Source organism: Bison bison, unplaced genomic scaffold, assembly GCF_000754665.1.
Source record: "Bison bison bison isolate TAMUID 2011002044 unplaced genomic scaffold, Bison_UMD1.0 scf7180017864498, whole genome shotgun sequence".
Taxonomy (NCBI): Eukaryota; Metazoa; Chordata; class Mammalia; order Artiodactyla; family Bovidae; genus Bison; species Bison bison.
In genome coordinates, this window is record NW_011495057.1 from 10019782 (window position 1) to 10038649 (window position 18868).

Consider the following 18868-nt stretch of genomic DNA (forward strand, 5'->3'; position numbering starts at 1 on the left):
TAAGACAAGAAGGAGAAAGAGGAGCCAGCGGGAGAGGAGGCGGGCAGGAAGGAGAGGAAGAAATGAGAAAGAGGGAAAAGCTGAGAAGAGAACTTTAAAAAAGACAAGAAAGTGAAGAAGGAAGAGGAAAAGAGGAAGAAGAAACCCCTTTCTATGAGTCCATCTCACCTGCGGAGTAGGAACTGTTGTTCTAATTCACGTCTCTCCTCTTCTGAGAGCCCACCAATGGGCTCTTGCCTTATTCAAAGCAAGACCCCAAACCATCCTCATAGGTTCAGAGCCCAAAGTGACACCTCCTCTTCAACCTTCCCACCCTTCCTCTCTTGCACTCAATTTCAGCAGCACCAGCGGTATGGAGCACATCATCAAGCAAAATCCTGCCTCAGAGCATCTGTTAGCTGTCTCCTTTCCCCAGAACATTCTCTGCCCTCCCCTGCCCTCTCAACAGGGCTTTCCTCATTCACTTCCTCCACGTTGTTGCTCAAATATCACCTAACCATAAAGACCTTCTCTAACCACTGTTTAATAAAATAAAAATCTCCCATATTTCTGTATGCCCTTTTTCTGCTTTTCTTTTTTCTTTACATCATTCATTGCTGTGTGGCCTGTATTTCTACACATATTCTTTATCTACCTCCACTGTCTTCTTGGGATTGGTCATGAGAGCACAGACTGGCCGTTTTATTCACTGCTATATCTTTTAGCACCGAGAATTGTGCTTGGCATGTGGTAGCTGATCAAGAAATCATTGTAAGTGATTTAATGACTGACAAGGAAGGAAGGGAGGGAGGGAAGTGGGGAGTGAAGGAAGGGATTTACTTTAGACAATCAACTGGAGCACAGTGAAATTAAATACTTTGTTAGGGTTACATGGCAAGCTAAATACTTTTCCTGTAACGAGCCAATAAATCTTTGTAGAAATTTAGAACATACATTGCATCAAATTTAAACCTGATGTTTCTTTGTGTATACATGTGTGTTCCTGTTTTATTTTCTTGTGCTTCCCTGTGGCTCATCTATCAGGACAGTGATCTTATTCTGTCACTACATCTTTGGTGTAAGTGTTGGTATATAGATTGGAGATAGAAAATTAGTCTACTGAAAGCCTGAAATAGGCTTCCCAGGTGGCTCAGACAATAAAGTGTCTGCCTGCAATGTGGGAGACCCTGGTTTGATCCATGGGTCAGGAAGATCCCCTTGAGAAAGGAAAGGTGACCCACTCCAGTATTCTTGCCTGCAGAATCCCATGGACAGAGGAACCAGCAGTCTATGAGATTGCAAAGAATCGGACACGACTGAGCAGCTAACACTTTCATTTTTTCACTTTCATAAATCCGGTCAGAAAACAAGCTAGAGGCACTTACAACTTTTTCAAGGATGAGCAAAATAGCTTGAAAAACTTAGAGTGTACCCTGGATCTGAAGATCTAAGGGAGAGAAACCCTTCCTTCTGATCCTCAATTGCTTGAAGTAGCATAAACTCTCTGAAACTTGGACAGGATGCATGAATAGATGAGTGAAAGAGAACCCTCATTTTAGTCTGAAAAAAAAAATGTGCATTTTTATTTTATTATGGTCAACCAGCTAACTAAGCTGTGTGGGAAGTGTGAAAATAAAGACAAATTATTAATTAGTTATGAAAAAAGTTGACATATTTTCTACATCTGGATTTGTGATCATGCGTATTAGCTGTATCCTAGGTTTACACATATACAACAGAATTCCTTCGAAATCATGTAGGATTTTTCTAAATCAAGGGGGTGAGGTGAATAAGGCTTCCTTTTGAAGAGTAGTGTTTTGAGAATTGGACTGAGAAAAGTATTCAAGTTTAATTCTGAAGACATCAAGTTAAAAGTACAGAATAAAAAAATGTGACTAAACCAATGTGCTTCTAATAAACTTCAGATCACCTTTTTTTTTCTCTCTACTTTGTTTTTTTTTCTATGCGTAATAGATTTAAGCAATTTTCTTGTATTTCCCCAAATAAACATATTATTCTCTATCTACTTTACTATGATGATTTAAAAAAAAAAACACAAAAATTTTTATGTATCAGGAATCTTTGTGAAATTGCACTTTTGCTTGAAACCTGTCACATCACATCAGAGAAACTCTCATAGTCTACAAGCCAGAATGCCAGGGCTGCAACCAGTAATATGATTCACCACCACAGACAATTTATTTCTATACAGGAAGTGCATCTAATAAGGTAACCTGAAAATCTGTCTTTTATTAATAATTTTAAAAATGTGTAGACACTATTTGTGGTAGACGTATTCTAGATAGCTTTTTCAGACGAGGTTTTTTAAAAGCAATCTTGAAAAGGAATGCATTAACTAAATGGGCCAAAAGGTTCTTTTTCTTTGATGAGAGCTAAGTCCTTCCTCAAAAAGTTTCTTATGCTCCAGTAAATTAAATGTAGAATATTCTCATCACCCTTGCTGCTAATCAAGACATTAGCCATATAATACAGAATTATGCGGTGCCTTCATAACTAAAACTTTTATACTACACTTTTTAACAGCATTTGAGGAAGGGAAAGGGGCATTTCCTTTGAATATTCATTTCAAGGGGCATATTCATTTGAATCCTGAATATGGATTCAAAGTTGTATATATTTCCTGTCATTCTACAAAGTGACTTTGTGAAGCAAAATTTTGCTAAATGTTAAACTTGAAAGTTTAGTATACTAGATTAAAATACTGTCCACTAACTAGTTCATAGATTTTAAAAGTAAAATACTGTCCACTAACTAGTTCATAGATTTTAAAAGTAAAATACATACGACTGTTAAAACAACATGAAGAAATTTTCATTTTTTTTCTGCTACTGCTGCTGCTGCTACATCGCTTCAGTCGTGTCCAACTCTGCGTGACCCCATAGACGGCAGCCCACCAGGCTCCCGCATCCCTGGGATTCTCCAGGCAAGAACACTGGAGTGGGTTGCCATTTCCTTCTCCAATGCATGAAAGTGAAAAGTGAAAGTGAAGTCGCTCAGTCGTGTTCGACTCTTAGCAACCCCATGGACTGCAGCCTACCAGGCTCCTCCGTCCGTTGGATTTTCCAGGCAAGAGTACTGGAGTGGGGTACCATCGTGCAGTTAAAAGAAAATGTTAAAATATTAAAATGAAAATAAAATGAATACTTTCCAACCAAAAAAAAATTGTGTAGACACATACCACACAGCTTGTATTTACTTTATGTGTTTTAAAAAGATAAAATCAATTTTAAAATATGTGGGAACTTAGTAACAAATATTCAGATTTCTTCTAGAATATTACATCCATTAGCTTTCCCTTACATAAATTACTAGCTTATAATATCCCACATGTATGTTTCCCTCCCATTATGGTTCTGCCGTGCACAGGAGAGAGACGGTTATATAAGACATAGGTTGCATGTATTTCTGCCAATGTTTATCTTGTTTCTAATGGGCTCCAAAGAGCCTTCTGCTTTTGAAGTTACATGTTAGAACAACAGTGTGCTTCTCTGGCACAGCACATGTGTTTGTGCAGCTGCAGGTGTCTTCAGGTTTTGCTCAAACACAGCAGATGTGTGAGTAACTGAAGGGTGTGTCCTCCATTTTACAGATACTTAAAAGCGCCCCGGATTCTGGGAATAAAAGGCAAGGGCAGAACACCAAGCCTCTCCTACCTTGAAGACTCATGGAAATCACACCTGAAACCAGTTTTTCTTGAAGAGAAGTACGTCGGGTATTTTTTCCAATGTGGTGTTTTCTCAGGTTGACAGGTTGATGTACCATCAACCTATGTTTGGGTATATGGTGTGGTATGGTTAAGTGTGAGCACAGTGTTGTACAGCAGATCTCTAGAGCGTTCATCCCCCATGATGGAAACTCCACATCCATTGAACAGCAGTTGCCCCTTTCTCCCTCCATCCCCAGCCCCCAGCAAACACCATTCTACTCTCTGCTTTTGTGATTGTGGCTCCTCTCCATACATTACATACATACGATCGTGCAGTACTTGTCCTGCCGTGTCTGGCTTATTTCACTCAGCATAATGTTTTCAAGGTTCGTCCGCGCTGTAGCACACGGCATGGTTTCCTTCTTTTTTTAAGGCTGAATGGTGTAGCTGCTGTGAGAAAGATATGGTCGTTTCTCAAAAATGAAAAACAGAACTACTGTATAAGCCAAAAAAAACCCTGAAATCATGATCTTGAAGAGATAACCTCAACTCTCATGTTCACCACAGCTCTATTCACAAGAGCCAAGAGGCAGAAACACCCAAAGTCCAGGGACGGATGAATGGATAAAGAAAATATGGTGTATACTTACTTCCCTGGCTTTCAACAATTACCAGTTCCTTGTTCAAATAGTACCAAAAAACCTCAAAACGTCTCCAGAAATTCCAGAAAAACATGTGTTACTTTTCTATTTCCAATTTCTTTTTGAAGTCATTATTGAGTCAAGGTGGCAGAAAATAAGCTTCGGTCTTTTGGGATTTGACCTTCAGCTCTTTTCTGGGGTTAAGCCTCATCACTCCTGCAGAGTACTAAGCGGCACTGAGTAGGAAGAGAGTCTGGTGGTCGGTCATCAACTCACTCAAGCACTCAAGCGGTCACTAAGGAAACTTCTACTCTGATCATGGTCACCTGGGTGCCTTAGACTGGAGTCTCTAGGTGTTAATGTTCTGGCACACTTACAGAGTAGCTAATAAACACAGAAGGACTTAGTTGCTTAAATGAAATGGCAGTTAGGGAATAAAAAATACTATCAGAAAGAAAAACATTCTGTAGAATTGTTTGTGTATTATGAGCACAAATTACAGATGGGAAATAAACGTCTTTCCCCCATTCTCCTTTTCAGCTATATAACCATTAACTTTTGTATTGTATTAAATTCAACTACATAATTTTACTTCCTGTATACCTAACATTCATAAATGTTTTACTAGATACAGTGTTCTGGAGGAGGGCATGGAAACCCATTACAGTATTCTTGCCTGGAGAATCCCGTGGAGAGAAGACCTTGGTGGGCTATAGTCCATGCGGTCGCAAAGAGTTGGACATGACTGAAGCGATTTAGCACACACAATGTTCTACATGCTTTAAATATATTAACTCATTTAATCATCCCCATGACTCCATAAAGTTGGTGTTGCTTTTTTTTAATTTTTTTATTTTAGAGATAAGAAAACTAAGGCTTCGAGAGGAGATAGCTTTTCTAAAGTCACACAGCTAGCAAGTGGCAGAGCCAGGATTCAGATTCAAACAATCTACCTTCTGACTCTAGATTCCATGCTTCTCAGCCACTGTGACCCAAAATCTAACCAAACCAAGTCTGCCGAACACTTGGAATTTATCCAATATTTTGCTGTCACAAACAAAATTCAAGGAACCTTGTCAAAGTTAAATGTTTACTCACAAAAATAATGATCACAATAAAAATTCTTAAAATTGAAATCTTAGATTAAAATTGAAAGGTTTTGCTACAACCCACACATTCTTTAAATGGGCAGTCTTACATTTGTGGGGAAGCATAAGTGTGTGTGCACGCACACACACACACACACACATACACACCAGGGGAAAGATTTGCCGTGAAGTGCACATTACTATATAATCCATTTGTGGTTAAAGCTGGGAGGGCATGCATCCTATAAGTGACAGACCAAGAAAGAAATATCACCTTTTTTTTTTAACTCATTTTTTCTTGACTACACTGCTCCTCCAAGCAAGAATACTGTATTACTGTATTAACTCTGGAACATTCTGCAATCACAACCTTATAATACTTCACCCAGTCAAAATCAGCTGATAGATAGACACATAGACAGTGAGCAGACAGCTAGATATTTGGAAAGCTGTTCTCTAAATAGCACTCTCCTCCCAAATAGTATAACAATGTTAACAATTTGGTACTGATCCCTTCTCTAAAGTATTTCCCTGTAACTAAAAGGAATCTATTATTGGGATTTGTTTCCATGCTGGTCTAAAGTACAATTTTGCAACACGACCACCTTGGAATAATTTAATCTCTAAAAACAGCAAAGACAAGAAATAAAATTAACATTGCTTTATTACACACCTCATAGCTGTAAATACTGCTTTACACATTAAATGTTTGCTTATTTTAACCTGCTATGCTTCTCTAAAAGCAAAGTAACTTTTTTTAAGAACAAAATTAAAGCTCTGTTAAAAACGTTGCAAAACCTCACTGCATTTTTAGACAGATAGTTAGCTGCTTCCTTACAAAAATAAGAAAAATGATCTGTACATTGCCATAAAAATTCAAGCACATTCACTGGAAGAAAAGTGAAAGCTTCAAAATGATATATCCTTTCACACTAAAATAGCCTAATTTTCACCTTACATATAAAAGGAAAGAAGAATACTCTTTGTTAAAAATGTTTACATTAAAACTAAGGCTTTAAAAGGAAAACTTCTCTTTAGCATGTCTAAGAAGCTAGATTTCAGGAGCAAATTAGAAAACAGAAAATGGAGCATCAAATTCACAGACACCCATTCAATGGAAGACCTGCTATCTTAGAGAGACCCACCCAGAGAGCCATAAGAAATCCCACGACTCCCATGAACGCTGTGTTTGTCCTGCACAACCAGTTCGGCCAGTCCTGAAAACGCCTTCAGACTCAGCAGGCAGTCAGCTCTCTTGTTTCCACACTCTATATAAGGTGAGGCTTAGAGAAAGGCTTGATGACACTTCAGTGATACTTCACCAAAACCAAATGGCAGCTGCCACTGGCCTAAGGAAAAAAAAGGGGAAGAAAGGGCCTGTCCTAGGACAATTTAAGAAGCAAACAATGTTGCTTTTACTCCCACTCATGTCCTTTTGGTGGCCTCTCTCTTTGCCCTTGAAGGCCTGGGTTTTCATGTCCCTCTATGAGCAAATACCCACTAAGGCATGCTCTCTCCTGGAGTTCTCTGTGTTCCTAAATGACCACATGATCTTTTTCTTTCATGAATTCAAAATTCTTAATTCTTCTATTATTTTAAAACTTTTAATAAAGCAAACTCATAAAAAGTGTAATTCATACTAAAGTGTGATTGATAGCCTGAAGTATTTGCTGGGTAAGTGTTACTGACAAGGTTGGGAGAGAGATGAAAGAAAGTGGGCCTGATGGCTGATTTCCTTGATTCATGCCTATGTCTCCTTAAAACCTGGCAGTGGGGGACTTCCCTGGCGATCCAGTGATGAAGACTTCGCCTTCCAAAGCAGGCGGTGCAGGTTCAAAGCCTGGTAGGGGAAGTAGGATCTCATATGCCTTGTGGCCAAATAAATCAAAACATAAAACTGAAGCAATATTGTAACAAATTCAATAAAGACTTTAAAAGAGGTCCACATCCAAAAAAAAATTTTTTTAAATAAATAAAACAGGGTAGTGATTAGGAAAATGACATTTTATAGTTTCCAGATTAGAACCCACTGCAGAAGTGATAGATTTGGGATCTTAGGACAGTCACAACTCACTTATGTAAAATTTTCATGCCCTCCGCCAATCCCTAGCTCCCTTTACCTGTTAAAATCTGACTGAGAGAACATGGTTATTTGGCTCTAAACTTTTCAAAGTGTTGATCGGTGGGAGACATAAAGAAAATGGTGATAGAAGATTTATTTTTACCAGAATTAGGTTAAAAGAAGTTTTTAATATTAGCACCACAAAAAAACATTTCATCTCTGGAAACCTGCCACCGGAAGTCAAGGAGCCTTAGCTGGAGGGAAACTTAGCCAGTCAGGTTTGCTCCCAGTTCGTGGATAAGAAAAGAGACCAAAAAGCAAATCTACAGTTTCACCTAATCCCCCTCTTTCCACTGAAACCAAAAAAGCTTAATTAGCTGTATACGATATTAAACATTACATAAATATACATAACTATCTCCTGATATGCTTAGTTATCATGCAGCACCTAAGAACCAAACATAAGTTCTATTTTTTAGACCCTGTATTCCTATCAGAGGACACACCATACCCCAGCCACAGTTAAAAGTAATATCTTCTCCTTTGCTTTTTCACTTTGTTTTAGATGTTGCATTGATTAATGGTTATACAACTATTAATCAATAAATGATATATATGTGCAGAACTGGAGAAAGCAATGGCACCCCACTCCAGTACTCTTGCCTGGAAAATCCCATGGGCGGAGGAGCCTGGTAGGCTGCAGCCCATGGGGTCGCTAAAAGTCGGAGACAACTAAGCAACTTCACTTTCACTTTTCAGTTTCCTGCACTGGAGAAGGAAATGGTGACCCACTCCAGCCTGGAGAATCCCAGGGACAGCAGAGCCTGGTGGGCTGCCATCTATGGGGTCGCACAGAGTTGGACACGACTGAAGCGACTTAGCAGTTAGCAGTATGTGCAGAACAGTGCTACTATAGAACATTGCTACCTCCTGGGCTAACTCAACAAATCTGCCTCCAAAGTCAAATAAAGAATTTTTTCTTTTTTTTGGCAAGAGTCGGGGTGGGGAGTAGGTCCCAGTTCTTCAGAGTTGCAAAATTTTTAAATTAATTTAACCTTAAGTATTTTCTTTCAAAATTTTTTTCAACTGGTGATACCTATTATTTGTTGTCTATTTTTTTAAATTTTATTTTATTTTTAAACTTTACAATATTGTATTAGTTTTGCCAAATATCGAAATGAATCCGCCACAGGTACACCTGTGTTCCCCATCCTGAACCCTCCTCCCTCCTCCCTCCCCATACCCTCCCTCTGGGTCGTCCCAGTGCACCAGCCCCAATTTGAAGTAAGTATACAATAATGTGATATTAGGTTTATCATAAGAGTAGATGCTAATTATTTAAAGTTTAAACATCCTTGCCTTGGGGAATTTTACAAGGCTTTCCAGAGGTTCTAGCACATGAACAAATTTGAGAAGCACTAATTTAAGCAACATCTTGGAAGATGTTAAATTGCACCTAAGGTTTAAGTTTCCTTCCCTATATTTGTTTGATTCTTTCTAGCACTGTGTAGTATTTACCTGCTTTAATAAGGAACAATGTATTTTATTTGAAAATAGTAGTAAATAGAAATGCCTGTTAATACTCATTGCTACCATAACTACAAAGGGAGTGTTTCTTCAGATTGACTCTATGGCATAATCACAGTCCATCTAAAAATAAGGTACTCTAATTGCAAATGACTACTGTCAGTAGAAAAACAAAGAGCCACATGTGCTAAACATGCAAATGAAAATATGAAAGTACAATTCTCAAGAGGAGAAAAGCCACTTTTTCTCAGTAAAATTTTCATTACTGACAAGTTACCAAGAGTAGTCCTGAATCTCAGGGAAAGGTCCGTGGAGCAAAAATGGAATTTCTAGTCCAGAAAGCTGTTCTACTATATTCATTCAAGTACAAGTTTCTACTGTTGGACTAATATTTAACCAATGCATTTACTGAAAACATATTTGTAAATGAGAGATGGTCCTTTATAGACCTTAAATCCAATGCTATAGCATGAGATTTCCTGGTTGACTATTTACTCAGTAATAAAAGAGGGAAAATCTGTTCTAACATTTTTAACTTCCTAAAAAAATCAGTGGCAAATTGCTTGAAAGTACAAATCAGTAGATAGCATAATTTTAAAAATTTAGAAAAATTCATAAATATTCATAATATCTATATATTGCTAGATATATAGAAATAAACTGAATTTTACAATATCTCTTTTAGAAAGATGATGTCTGACAAAGACGTATCTAATTGTAGCACTGTAACATTATCTCTTTGTGCATGTTTCTGCTAAGGCAGTAAATTTGGCTTCCAAATTATTTAAAAAGTCAAGGCCGTCTTCTTCCTGCTTTTCACTGCAGCAACCCACAGAACCGGCTGGAGACCCTCTTCCTTCATAGTTGTACGTAAGGACGTAATCTTGTGATGGCATGTGCTCTTCGTCCTGATTACACAGATGCAATTTCTGTAAAAGAAACAAAAAAAGGGATTGTAATATTGTTTCAAACACACTGAAACCGATAAACATAAAATTTATTTTTATTTACCTTTTATGTTTAATTTTTAACCAGTGTGTCCTCTAATGGATTCCTACATACAAAAAATGCACATGGTTGGTCTATATCACAGCCATACCACAAAGTCAGTACATTCTACATTTCTAGTAACCCATACAAATTAAAAAAAGGTATGCACGTTATATTGAAGTATATTTAAATTACTAATGTAATATTTAAAATATGAATTAATATTTCATTTAATTATTAAGCACAATTAAATTATTATTAAATTAAGGCTTAATTTAATAAATTTTAAATCTTAAAAATTTAAGATTAAATTCTTATCCCTAAATTTTATATCACCACAAAATGGTGATAATATGCATAGTTATTTGGAATTTGAGCTTGAATAGTTAAACAGTCCTGATCTGGAGTTATAGCTTAGTTTGTCAACTAGCTATATGAATTTGAGCAAGTTACTGAACATCTTTAAGCCTCAGTTTCCTGATTTCTAAAATAAGAATACAGAGAATGACTATCTCACTGGATCATAATTAAATGACAAAATAATAATGCATGAAAAACACTCTTATTAAACAGCCAGCACATAGTAAATGTTCAATCAACATCAACTAAAATTGCTATTTTATGCAGAAATAATGTGGGTAAGGATTACAACACTGTCTTCAGAATCAAGTTTCCAAGAGAGCCAAAACACAGCAAGATAAAAAGATGCACAAATTTTCAGTGAAATTTAAAGATAATCAAGATAACCTACACTGTAAAAAGTGGGCCAGAATAGAGGCCAAGTAATCAGCCATATTTTTCCTGGCTGGCTGTCACTAGTCTGTCTGTGAACTTGTCAGACTCATGAACTCCCTCCCTTTCTCACCAGTGTACCTGTCCCTTCTCAAAACCAGCACATACTTCCCTGGCTTATGTTAGCAAGTGTCTCTTTATGACCGTTTTAGCATCACATCCCATTATAGACACATACATTGGAGAACACCTCTAAGAGTGTTTCTTAAGCTTTGCTCCTCCTCAGTCAACCTGATCTCATATGGTTACTGGCTGTCTAGAAACAGAAACGAGATTAACTCAATACCAGAAAGAATACTTAATCCAGTGGCTCTCTACTCAGGTTGCACATTTGAATCTTAGAGGAGATTAGAAATAAAAAAGAAAGAAAAGCCAAACCAATTAAATCAGAATCATTCAATGTGAAGCACAGCATTAGCACTGTTTAAAAGCTCCCCAGTGAATTCTGAGGTGCTGCCATGACTGAAAATCCCTTACTGAACTTCATATCTTTTACATCCTTGCTTTCCTCTGATTAGCAACCACTAAACGTTTGCATGGTGCATAGCTCATTATGGGCTTCTCTGGTAGCTCAGATGGTAAAGAATCTGCCTGTGATGTAGGAGACCAGGGTTCGATCCCTGGGTCGGGAAGATACCCTGGGGAAGGGAATGGCAACCCACTCCAATATTCTTGCCTGGGGAATCCCATGGACAGAGGATCCTGGCTAATTTGCATGGTGCTTTTACATGAAAAAAAAAAATGGTTCAGACAGATAATATTATTTCATTTTCATTCTAGAATTCTGTACAGATGCTTTGCTTTCACAGAGAGATGCAGAATTGACTTGGGGATTTTTGTAATTGTGAAGAATGAGATTTCCCCCTCTATTTTTCCATATGAAAAGAGTTTGTGAGATAAACACACACCTAAAAGTGAAATGTAACTTTAGTGAGGAAGAGTAGACTCCTCCAATTTTCATGAGATTTTAGAAATTAAGAGAAATGTGACAGATGAAATAAAATCTTTTAACTTAAGTAATGAAATAAAATCATAGAGCAGGGGCAAAAATAGCCAGAGAGTGAGAGAGAAAAGATACATTGGAGAATACAAAAAAAAAGTTTCTGAAAATAGATGTTAATCTCAATTTCCTAAAGTTCTCCACTGGGACATTTAAATTGTAGAGACAGAATGCTCAGGGAAACTCACTTCACCAAGACGGGGTTGAGTGAAATTTTGCCACTCGGAGTAAGTGTATCTGGAATTCTCCACCTCAACAGCGCCTCCTCTGCAGGAGTCCAGGGTGTGATGATGCCCAGCCCCGCGGCACGACTCCAGCGTCTGCTGTCCTCCTTTCACCATTTCAATGCTTTCCTGCCCTCCGTTTTTGACTCCAGATCCCATAGTGCCACAAAAGCCCTGGTTAGCGTTGTTGACTGTCTGGGTCATAAACCCATTGGCAGAACACTGAAAAAAAATAAAAGAAGACAATTCATATCTGTTGGAAATGGACTCAAAGTAAAGTCAAAAGGAGGCAAAGGAGAAAGCTTGTTTACTTCTAAATTTTTTATTCATTTATTCATTCATTCAACAGACATTCATCATTTTCAATTGTGTGCCCAGTCAGGATGCAAAAATAGAGACATGGTCCCTCAGTGGCCCCAATGAGCTCTTACTCCAATGAAACAGAAAAACAGACAATTACTCTAGGAAAATGATTACCATGATGTATAGGTGAACACATCAGAGGGCTTCCCTGGTGGCTCGGTTGGTAAAGAATCTTTGTGCAATCAAGAGACTTCCTACAATGCAGGGCACCCAGGTTCAATCCCTCGGCTGAGAATATTTCTTGGAGAAGGAAATGGCAACCCACTACAGTATTCCTGCCTGGGAAATCCCATGGACAGAGGAGCCTGGTGGGCTACAGACCATGGGGTCGCAAGAGTCGGACATGATTTAGTGACTACACCACCACATACGTGAACACAGAATGCTAGAGGGACAGAGGAAGAGTGTGAAAATTCAAGCTCAGAGAAACTAAGTGGGACATACTGGGGAAACTCCAAGCCGAGGGACTCCTATTGGAAATGGGAGAATATATTATCTGCAAGAAGATCTAGATGCAAACACAAATAGACTTCCTCGAGGGTTCTCAATTATAGCCTGTTGAGAATGGTTACCACAGATGTTTAGAGAGACAGAGAGAAGCTGGAGAGGTCATAAAAGGCTATGCTAAAATTTTTTAGAAAATCTTGAAGACTATCAGTTCAGTTCAATTGCTCAGTCGTGTCTGACTCTTTGTGACCCCGTGGACTGCAGCACACCAGGCTTCCCTGTCCATCACCAACTCCCAGAGTTTACTCAAACTCATGTCCATTAAGTTGGTGATGCCATCCAACCATCTCATCCTCTGTCGTCCCCTTCTCCTCCTGCCCTCAATCTTTCCCAGGATCAGGGTCTTTTCAAATGAGTCAGCTCTTTGCATCAGGTGGCCAAAGTATTGGAGTTTCAGCTTCAACATCAGTTCTTACAATGAATATTCAGGAGTGATTTCTTTTAGGATGCACTGTCCAAGGGACACTCAAGAGTCTTCTCCAACACCACAATTCAAAAGCATCAATTCTTTGGCACTCAACTTTCCTTATAGTTCAACTCTCACATCCATATATGACTACTGGAAAAACCACAGCTTTGACTAGTCAGACTTTTGTTGGCAAAGTAATGTCTCTGCTTTTTAATATGCTGTCTAGGTTGGTCATAACTTTTCTGCCAAGGAGCAAGTGTCTTTTAATTTCATGGCTGCAGTCACCATCTGCAGTGATTTTGGAGCCCCCAAAAATTAGTCTGTCATTGTTTCCAGTGTTTCCCCATCTATTTGCCATAAAGTGATGGAACCAGATGCCATGATCTTGGTTTTCTGAATGTAGAGTTTTAAGCCAACTTTTTCACTCTCCTCTTTCACTTTCATCAAGAGGCTCCATAGTTCTCTGCTTTCTGCCATAAGGGTGATGTCATCTGCATATCTGAGGTTATTGATATTTCTCCAGGCAATCTTGATTCCAACTTGGGCTTGATTCAGTCCAGCATTTCTCATGATGTACTATGCATATAAGTTAAATAAGCAGGATGACAATATATAGCCTTAACGTACTCCTTTTTCTATTTGGAACCAGTCTGTTGTTCCATGTCCAGTTCTAACTGTTGCTTCCTGACCTGCATACAGATTTCTCAGGAGGCAGGTTAGGTGGTCTGGTATTCCCATCTCTTTCAGAATTTTCCACAGTTTATTGTGATCCACACAGTCAAAGGCTTTGGCATAGTCAATAAAGGAGAAGTAGATGTTTTTCTGGAACTCTCTTGCTTTTTTGATGATCCAATGGATGTTTGCAATTTGATCTCTGGTTCCTCTGCCTTTTCTAAATCCAGCTTAAACATCTGGAAAGTTCACGGTTCATGTACTATTGAAGCCTGGCTTGGAGAATTTTAAGCATTACTTTACTAGTGTATGAGATGAGTGCAATCGTGTGGTAGTTTGAACATTCTTTGGCATTGCCTTTCTTTGGGATTGGAATGAAAACTGACCTTTTCCAGTCCTGTGGCCACTGCTGAGTTTTCCAAATTTGCTGGCATATTGAGTGCAGCACTTTCACAGCATCATCTTTCAGGATTTGAAAGAGCTCAACTGGAATTCCATCACCTCCACTAGCTTTGTTCATAGTGATGCTTTCTAAGGCCCACTTGACTTCACATTCCAGGATGTCTGGCTCTAGATGAGTGATCACACCATCGTGATTATCTGGGTCGTGAAGATCTTTTTTGTACAGTTCTTCTGTGTATTCTTGCCACCTCTTGTTAATATCTTCTGCTTCTGTTAGGTCCATACCATTTCTGTCCTTTATTGTGCCCATGTTTGTATAAAATGTTCCCTTGATATCTCTAATTTTCTTGAAGAGATCTCTAGTCTTTTCCATTCTATTGTTTTCCTCTATTTCTTTGCACTGATCACTAAGGAAGGCTTTCTTATCTCTCCTTGCTATTCTTTGGAACTCTGCATTCAAATGGATATATCTTTCCTTTTCTCCTTAGCCTTTTGCATCTCTTCTTTTCATAGCTGTTTGTAAAGCCTCCTCAGACAACCATTTTGTCTTTTTGCATTTCTTTTTCTTGGGGATGGTCTTGATCACTGCCTCCTGTACAATGTCATGAAGCTCCATCCATAGTTCTTCAGGCAGTCTGTCTATCAGATCTAATCACTTGAATTTATTTGTCACTTCCACTGTATAGTTAAGGGATTTGATTTAGGTCATACCTGAATGGTCTAGTGGTTTTCCCTACTTTCTTCAATTTAGGTCTGAATTTGGCAATAAGGAGTTCATGATCTGAGCCACAGTCAGCTCCTATTCTTGTTTTTGCCGACTGTATAGAGTTTCTCCATCTTTGGCTGCAAAGTATATAATCAATCTGATTTCAGTATTGACCATCTGGTGATGTCCATGTGTAGAGTTTTCTCTTGTGTTGTTGGAAGAGGGTGTTCGCTATGAACAGTGCATTCTCTTGGCAAAACTCTGTTAGCCTTTGCCCTGCTTCATTCTGGACTTCAAAGCCAACTTTGCCCGTTACTCCAAGTGTTTCGGAGAAGGCAATGGCACCCCACTCCAGTACTCTTGCCTGGAGAATCCCATGGACAGAGGAGCCTGGTGGGCTGCAATCCATGGGGCCGCTAAGAGTCGGACCCAGCTGAGCGACTTCACTTTCACTCTTCACTTTCATGCACTGGAGAAGGAAATGGCAACCCACTCCAGTGTTCTTGCCTAGAGACTCCCAGGTATGGGGGAACCTGGTGGGCTGCTGTCTATGGGATCGCACAGAGTCGGACACGACTGAAGTGACTTAGCAGCAGCAGCAGCCAGGTGTTTCTTGACTTCCGACTTTTGCATTCCAGCCTCCTATAATGGAAAGGACATCTTTGGGGGATGTTAGTTCCAGAAGGTCTTGTAGGTCTTCATAGAACCATTCAACTTCAGCTTCTTCAGCATTATTGGTCAGTGCAGAGACTTGGATTACCATGATATTGAATGGTTTGCCTTGGAAAGGAACAGAGATCATTCTGTCGCTTTTGAGATTGCATCCAAGTACTGCATTTCAAACTCTTTTGTTGACTATGATGGCTACTCTGTTTCTTTTAGGGGATTCCTGCCCACAGTAGCAGGTATAATGGTCATCTGAGTTAAATTCACCCATTCCAGTCCATTTTAGTTCACTGATTCCTGAAATGTCGATGTTCACTGTTGCCATCTCCTGTTTGACCACTTCCAATTTGCCTTGATTCATGGACCTGACATTCCAGGTTCCTATGCAATATTGCTCTTTATAGTATTGGACTTTACTTCCCTCACCAGTCACATCCACAATTGGGTGTTGTTTTTGCTTTGGCCCTGTCTCTATTCTTTCTGGAGTTATTTCTCCACTGATCTCCAGTAGCATATTGGACACCTACTGACCTGGGGAGTTCCTCCTTCAGTATCCTATCTTTTTGCCTTTTCATACTGTTCATGGGGTTCTCAAGGCAAGAATACTGAAATGGTTTTCCATTCTCTTCTCCAGTGGGCCACGTTTTGTCAGAGTTTGAAGACTATGGGGACTCAAAATAGGGAATTAATAACAGGCAAGGGACTTTTTGCTTTTGTTTTTGCAGCATTAGGTCTTAGTTGCGGCAAAAGGAATCTTTGTTTTGGCATGTGGGATCTTTAATTGCAGCACGTGAACTCCTTGCAGCATGCAGGATCTAGTTACCTAACCAGGGATCCAACCTGGACTCCCTGCATTGGGAGTGTGGAGTCTTAGCCACTAGACCACTTGGAAGTCCCAAGTGACATATTTTTTCTAAATAATATTAGACAACAATGTGAAAGACAATATGAAGGAGACAAGTTTAGTGTCATGGATATCAGAGAAGTCAAGAATAATTCTAGATGAAAAATGACAAGGATAGAAACCAAAGTAGAAACAGTGACAATTCAAAGAAGAGGATGGACTCCATAGAAAGCTTACTGGTGGTTAGACGGATGAGGCAGCACAGGGAAGGTCAGGAGTTATTCCTATGTGTCCTGCTTGTGCAGCTAGACAGACGGCATAATTCACAGAAATGAAGGATGCACTTGTGGGTGAGAGGAGGGTGAGCAAGTCAGTTTTGGACATGGTAAACTTGAGAAACCTGTGGTTATCCAAGATGAGTATATGAGAATGTGGTCTGGAGCTCAGGTGAGAGACCTGAGCTAAAGTATAATTCTGGGAGTCATTTCCATGTAGCAGGAGCTGAAACCATGGGAGTAAGTGATCTCATCCAGAGAAAACTGCAGACTGAAAGAAAACAAGCTAAGAATAGAATGACAAGAAAAATCATGTTTTAAGGGGTGGATAAAGGAATTAGAGCTGTGACAGAATTGATCTGGAATAACCACTGAGATAATATAGAACTAAACAGGCATGACTCTGAAGCTAAGAGAGGATTAGGGTAAGGTCAATATTGCAGAAAAAATCCAAGTAGGGTAAGAACTGGCTCAAATAAAGTAAGCACCCATGAGAGTCAAGTAAAAAAGTGGCCAGTGGTGATCCTTGTCAGGAAAATTTCCAGAGTGCTGAGTGAACAGGACTATAGTCTTGGAGAAATTGAGTAAAAATCTTTCTCTCAAAAAAATCAGTTTCAAAGAAAAAGAAATACGGAAGGATCTAGGGGGAGTCAGAGTCAAGACAATGTTTGAAAATGGAAAAGGTTTGATTAAACATTAACTTAATGGTGGAACTGCACATCAACCCTCCGGGTCATTGGGGAGAATTTGAGTTATAGCAAATCATAATCTTGGTGTATCAGTCCAAATTGTAAACCTTCACTTTCATGACAACACCCCCAGTATAAATAGGTACCATTATGTCATCTTCTTACCAATTTATGTTTTATATTTAATAGGCAAAGTCTCTATCAAAGCAAGAATTTTCAAGTTCAGATGATTTACTGAATCTGAAATAGATCCATATATCTTATTTCACTGCCTAAGGAAAAAAATACAAGTAAAGAGAACTGAAAAGTAGCCATTTGGTGGCACTGCTACCCTACATTTTCCGCTTAGGTTGTTGCTACAGTAAAATTCTATTACCAAAAAAAAAAGTTCTTATTATCAAATCCTCTTGATAGCATGATTTAATCATTATAAGTACATGTTCAGAGATCATATTTTGAAGCTAGTGAAGGGGAACTGGAAATAAACTAAAATCAAACCTGAACCCACAGTGCCATTTCACATTCTCTCTGATCTTGGTTCCTTCCCACCCACCTCCAAGGACCTCCCTGAAATTCGTTCTCATGGGGCATCAGCAACTCCTTCTCCACATCAAGGATTTTCAGATTTACTTTTTCAGTTTTGATATTTCACCCAACTCGTAACCCCATGTGAATGCCTTTGACTTACACTCAGATCTGAAGTTACCACCTTTACTCATTGCATTAAAATAAGTTTACATACAAACCGTGAAATATGGTTGCATTTTGTAAAAATATGCCTAAAATTATACACTGGTATAAAATTAATAATTTCGAGTCCTTTTGAGAAGTGCTAGTAACAGAGAACAGGTAAATAGGTGTGAGTATGTTATAGTGGAGCAGCTAATCAACGCCACCAACTCCAGCATCAAATGGCAAAGAAAAAACAGTGAGTGCAACTCAGTCATTCCATTCCTAGACATAAAATAAGAAGTTACTATGAGTAAAATAGGGATAAGAAATATTTTAAATGTATAAATAAGATTGTTTACCACCAACCATGGTGTAATGGTAAAAGAATCTGTCTGCCAATGCAGGACATGCAGGAGATGTGGGTTTGATCCCTGGGTTAGGAAGATCCCTAGAGGAGGAAATGGCAACCCACTCCAGTATTCTTGCCTGGAAAATCCCATGGACAGAAAAGCACGGCAAGCTAGAGTTGATGGAGTCACAAAGAGTCAGACATGACTGAGCACTCAAGATTGTTTACTTTTAAATAACAAAATAAAAAGTAGAGTCAATGTGACAGAAGCTATAAGCCAGGGACAGTGACTTTATATCAGGCCTTTTCTACATCTCAGGGTGAATATAGATATTTCTTATCAA

General features: G+C 38.8%; 1 protein-coding gene across 1 annotated transcript in view; it reads right to left on the reverse strand.

The window, feature by feature from the left end:
• Window positions 1-9523: 9523 nt before the first annotated feature.
• Window positions 9524-18868, reverse strand: part of DSC3 (desmocollin 3) — a 50416-nt gene continuing 41071 nt past the window's right edge. Inside the window, exons 15-16 of the mRNA XM_010828992.1 lie at window positions 11935-12192; window positions 9524-9893 (exon numbers count right to left, since the gene is read on the reverse strand). Coding sequence (XP_010827294.1) covers window positions 9696-9893; window positions 11935-12192 — 456 coding nt within the window. The 3' untranslated portion in view covers window positions 9524-9695. The remainder of the gene's footprint in view (window positions 9894-11934; window positions 12193-18868) is intronic.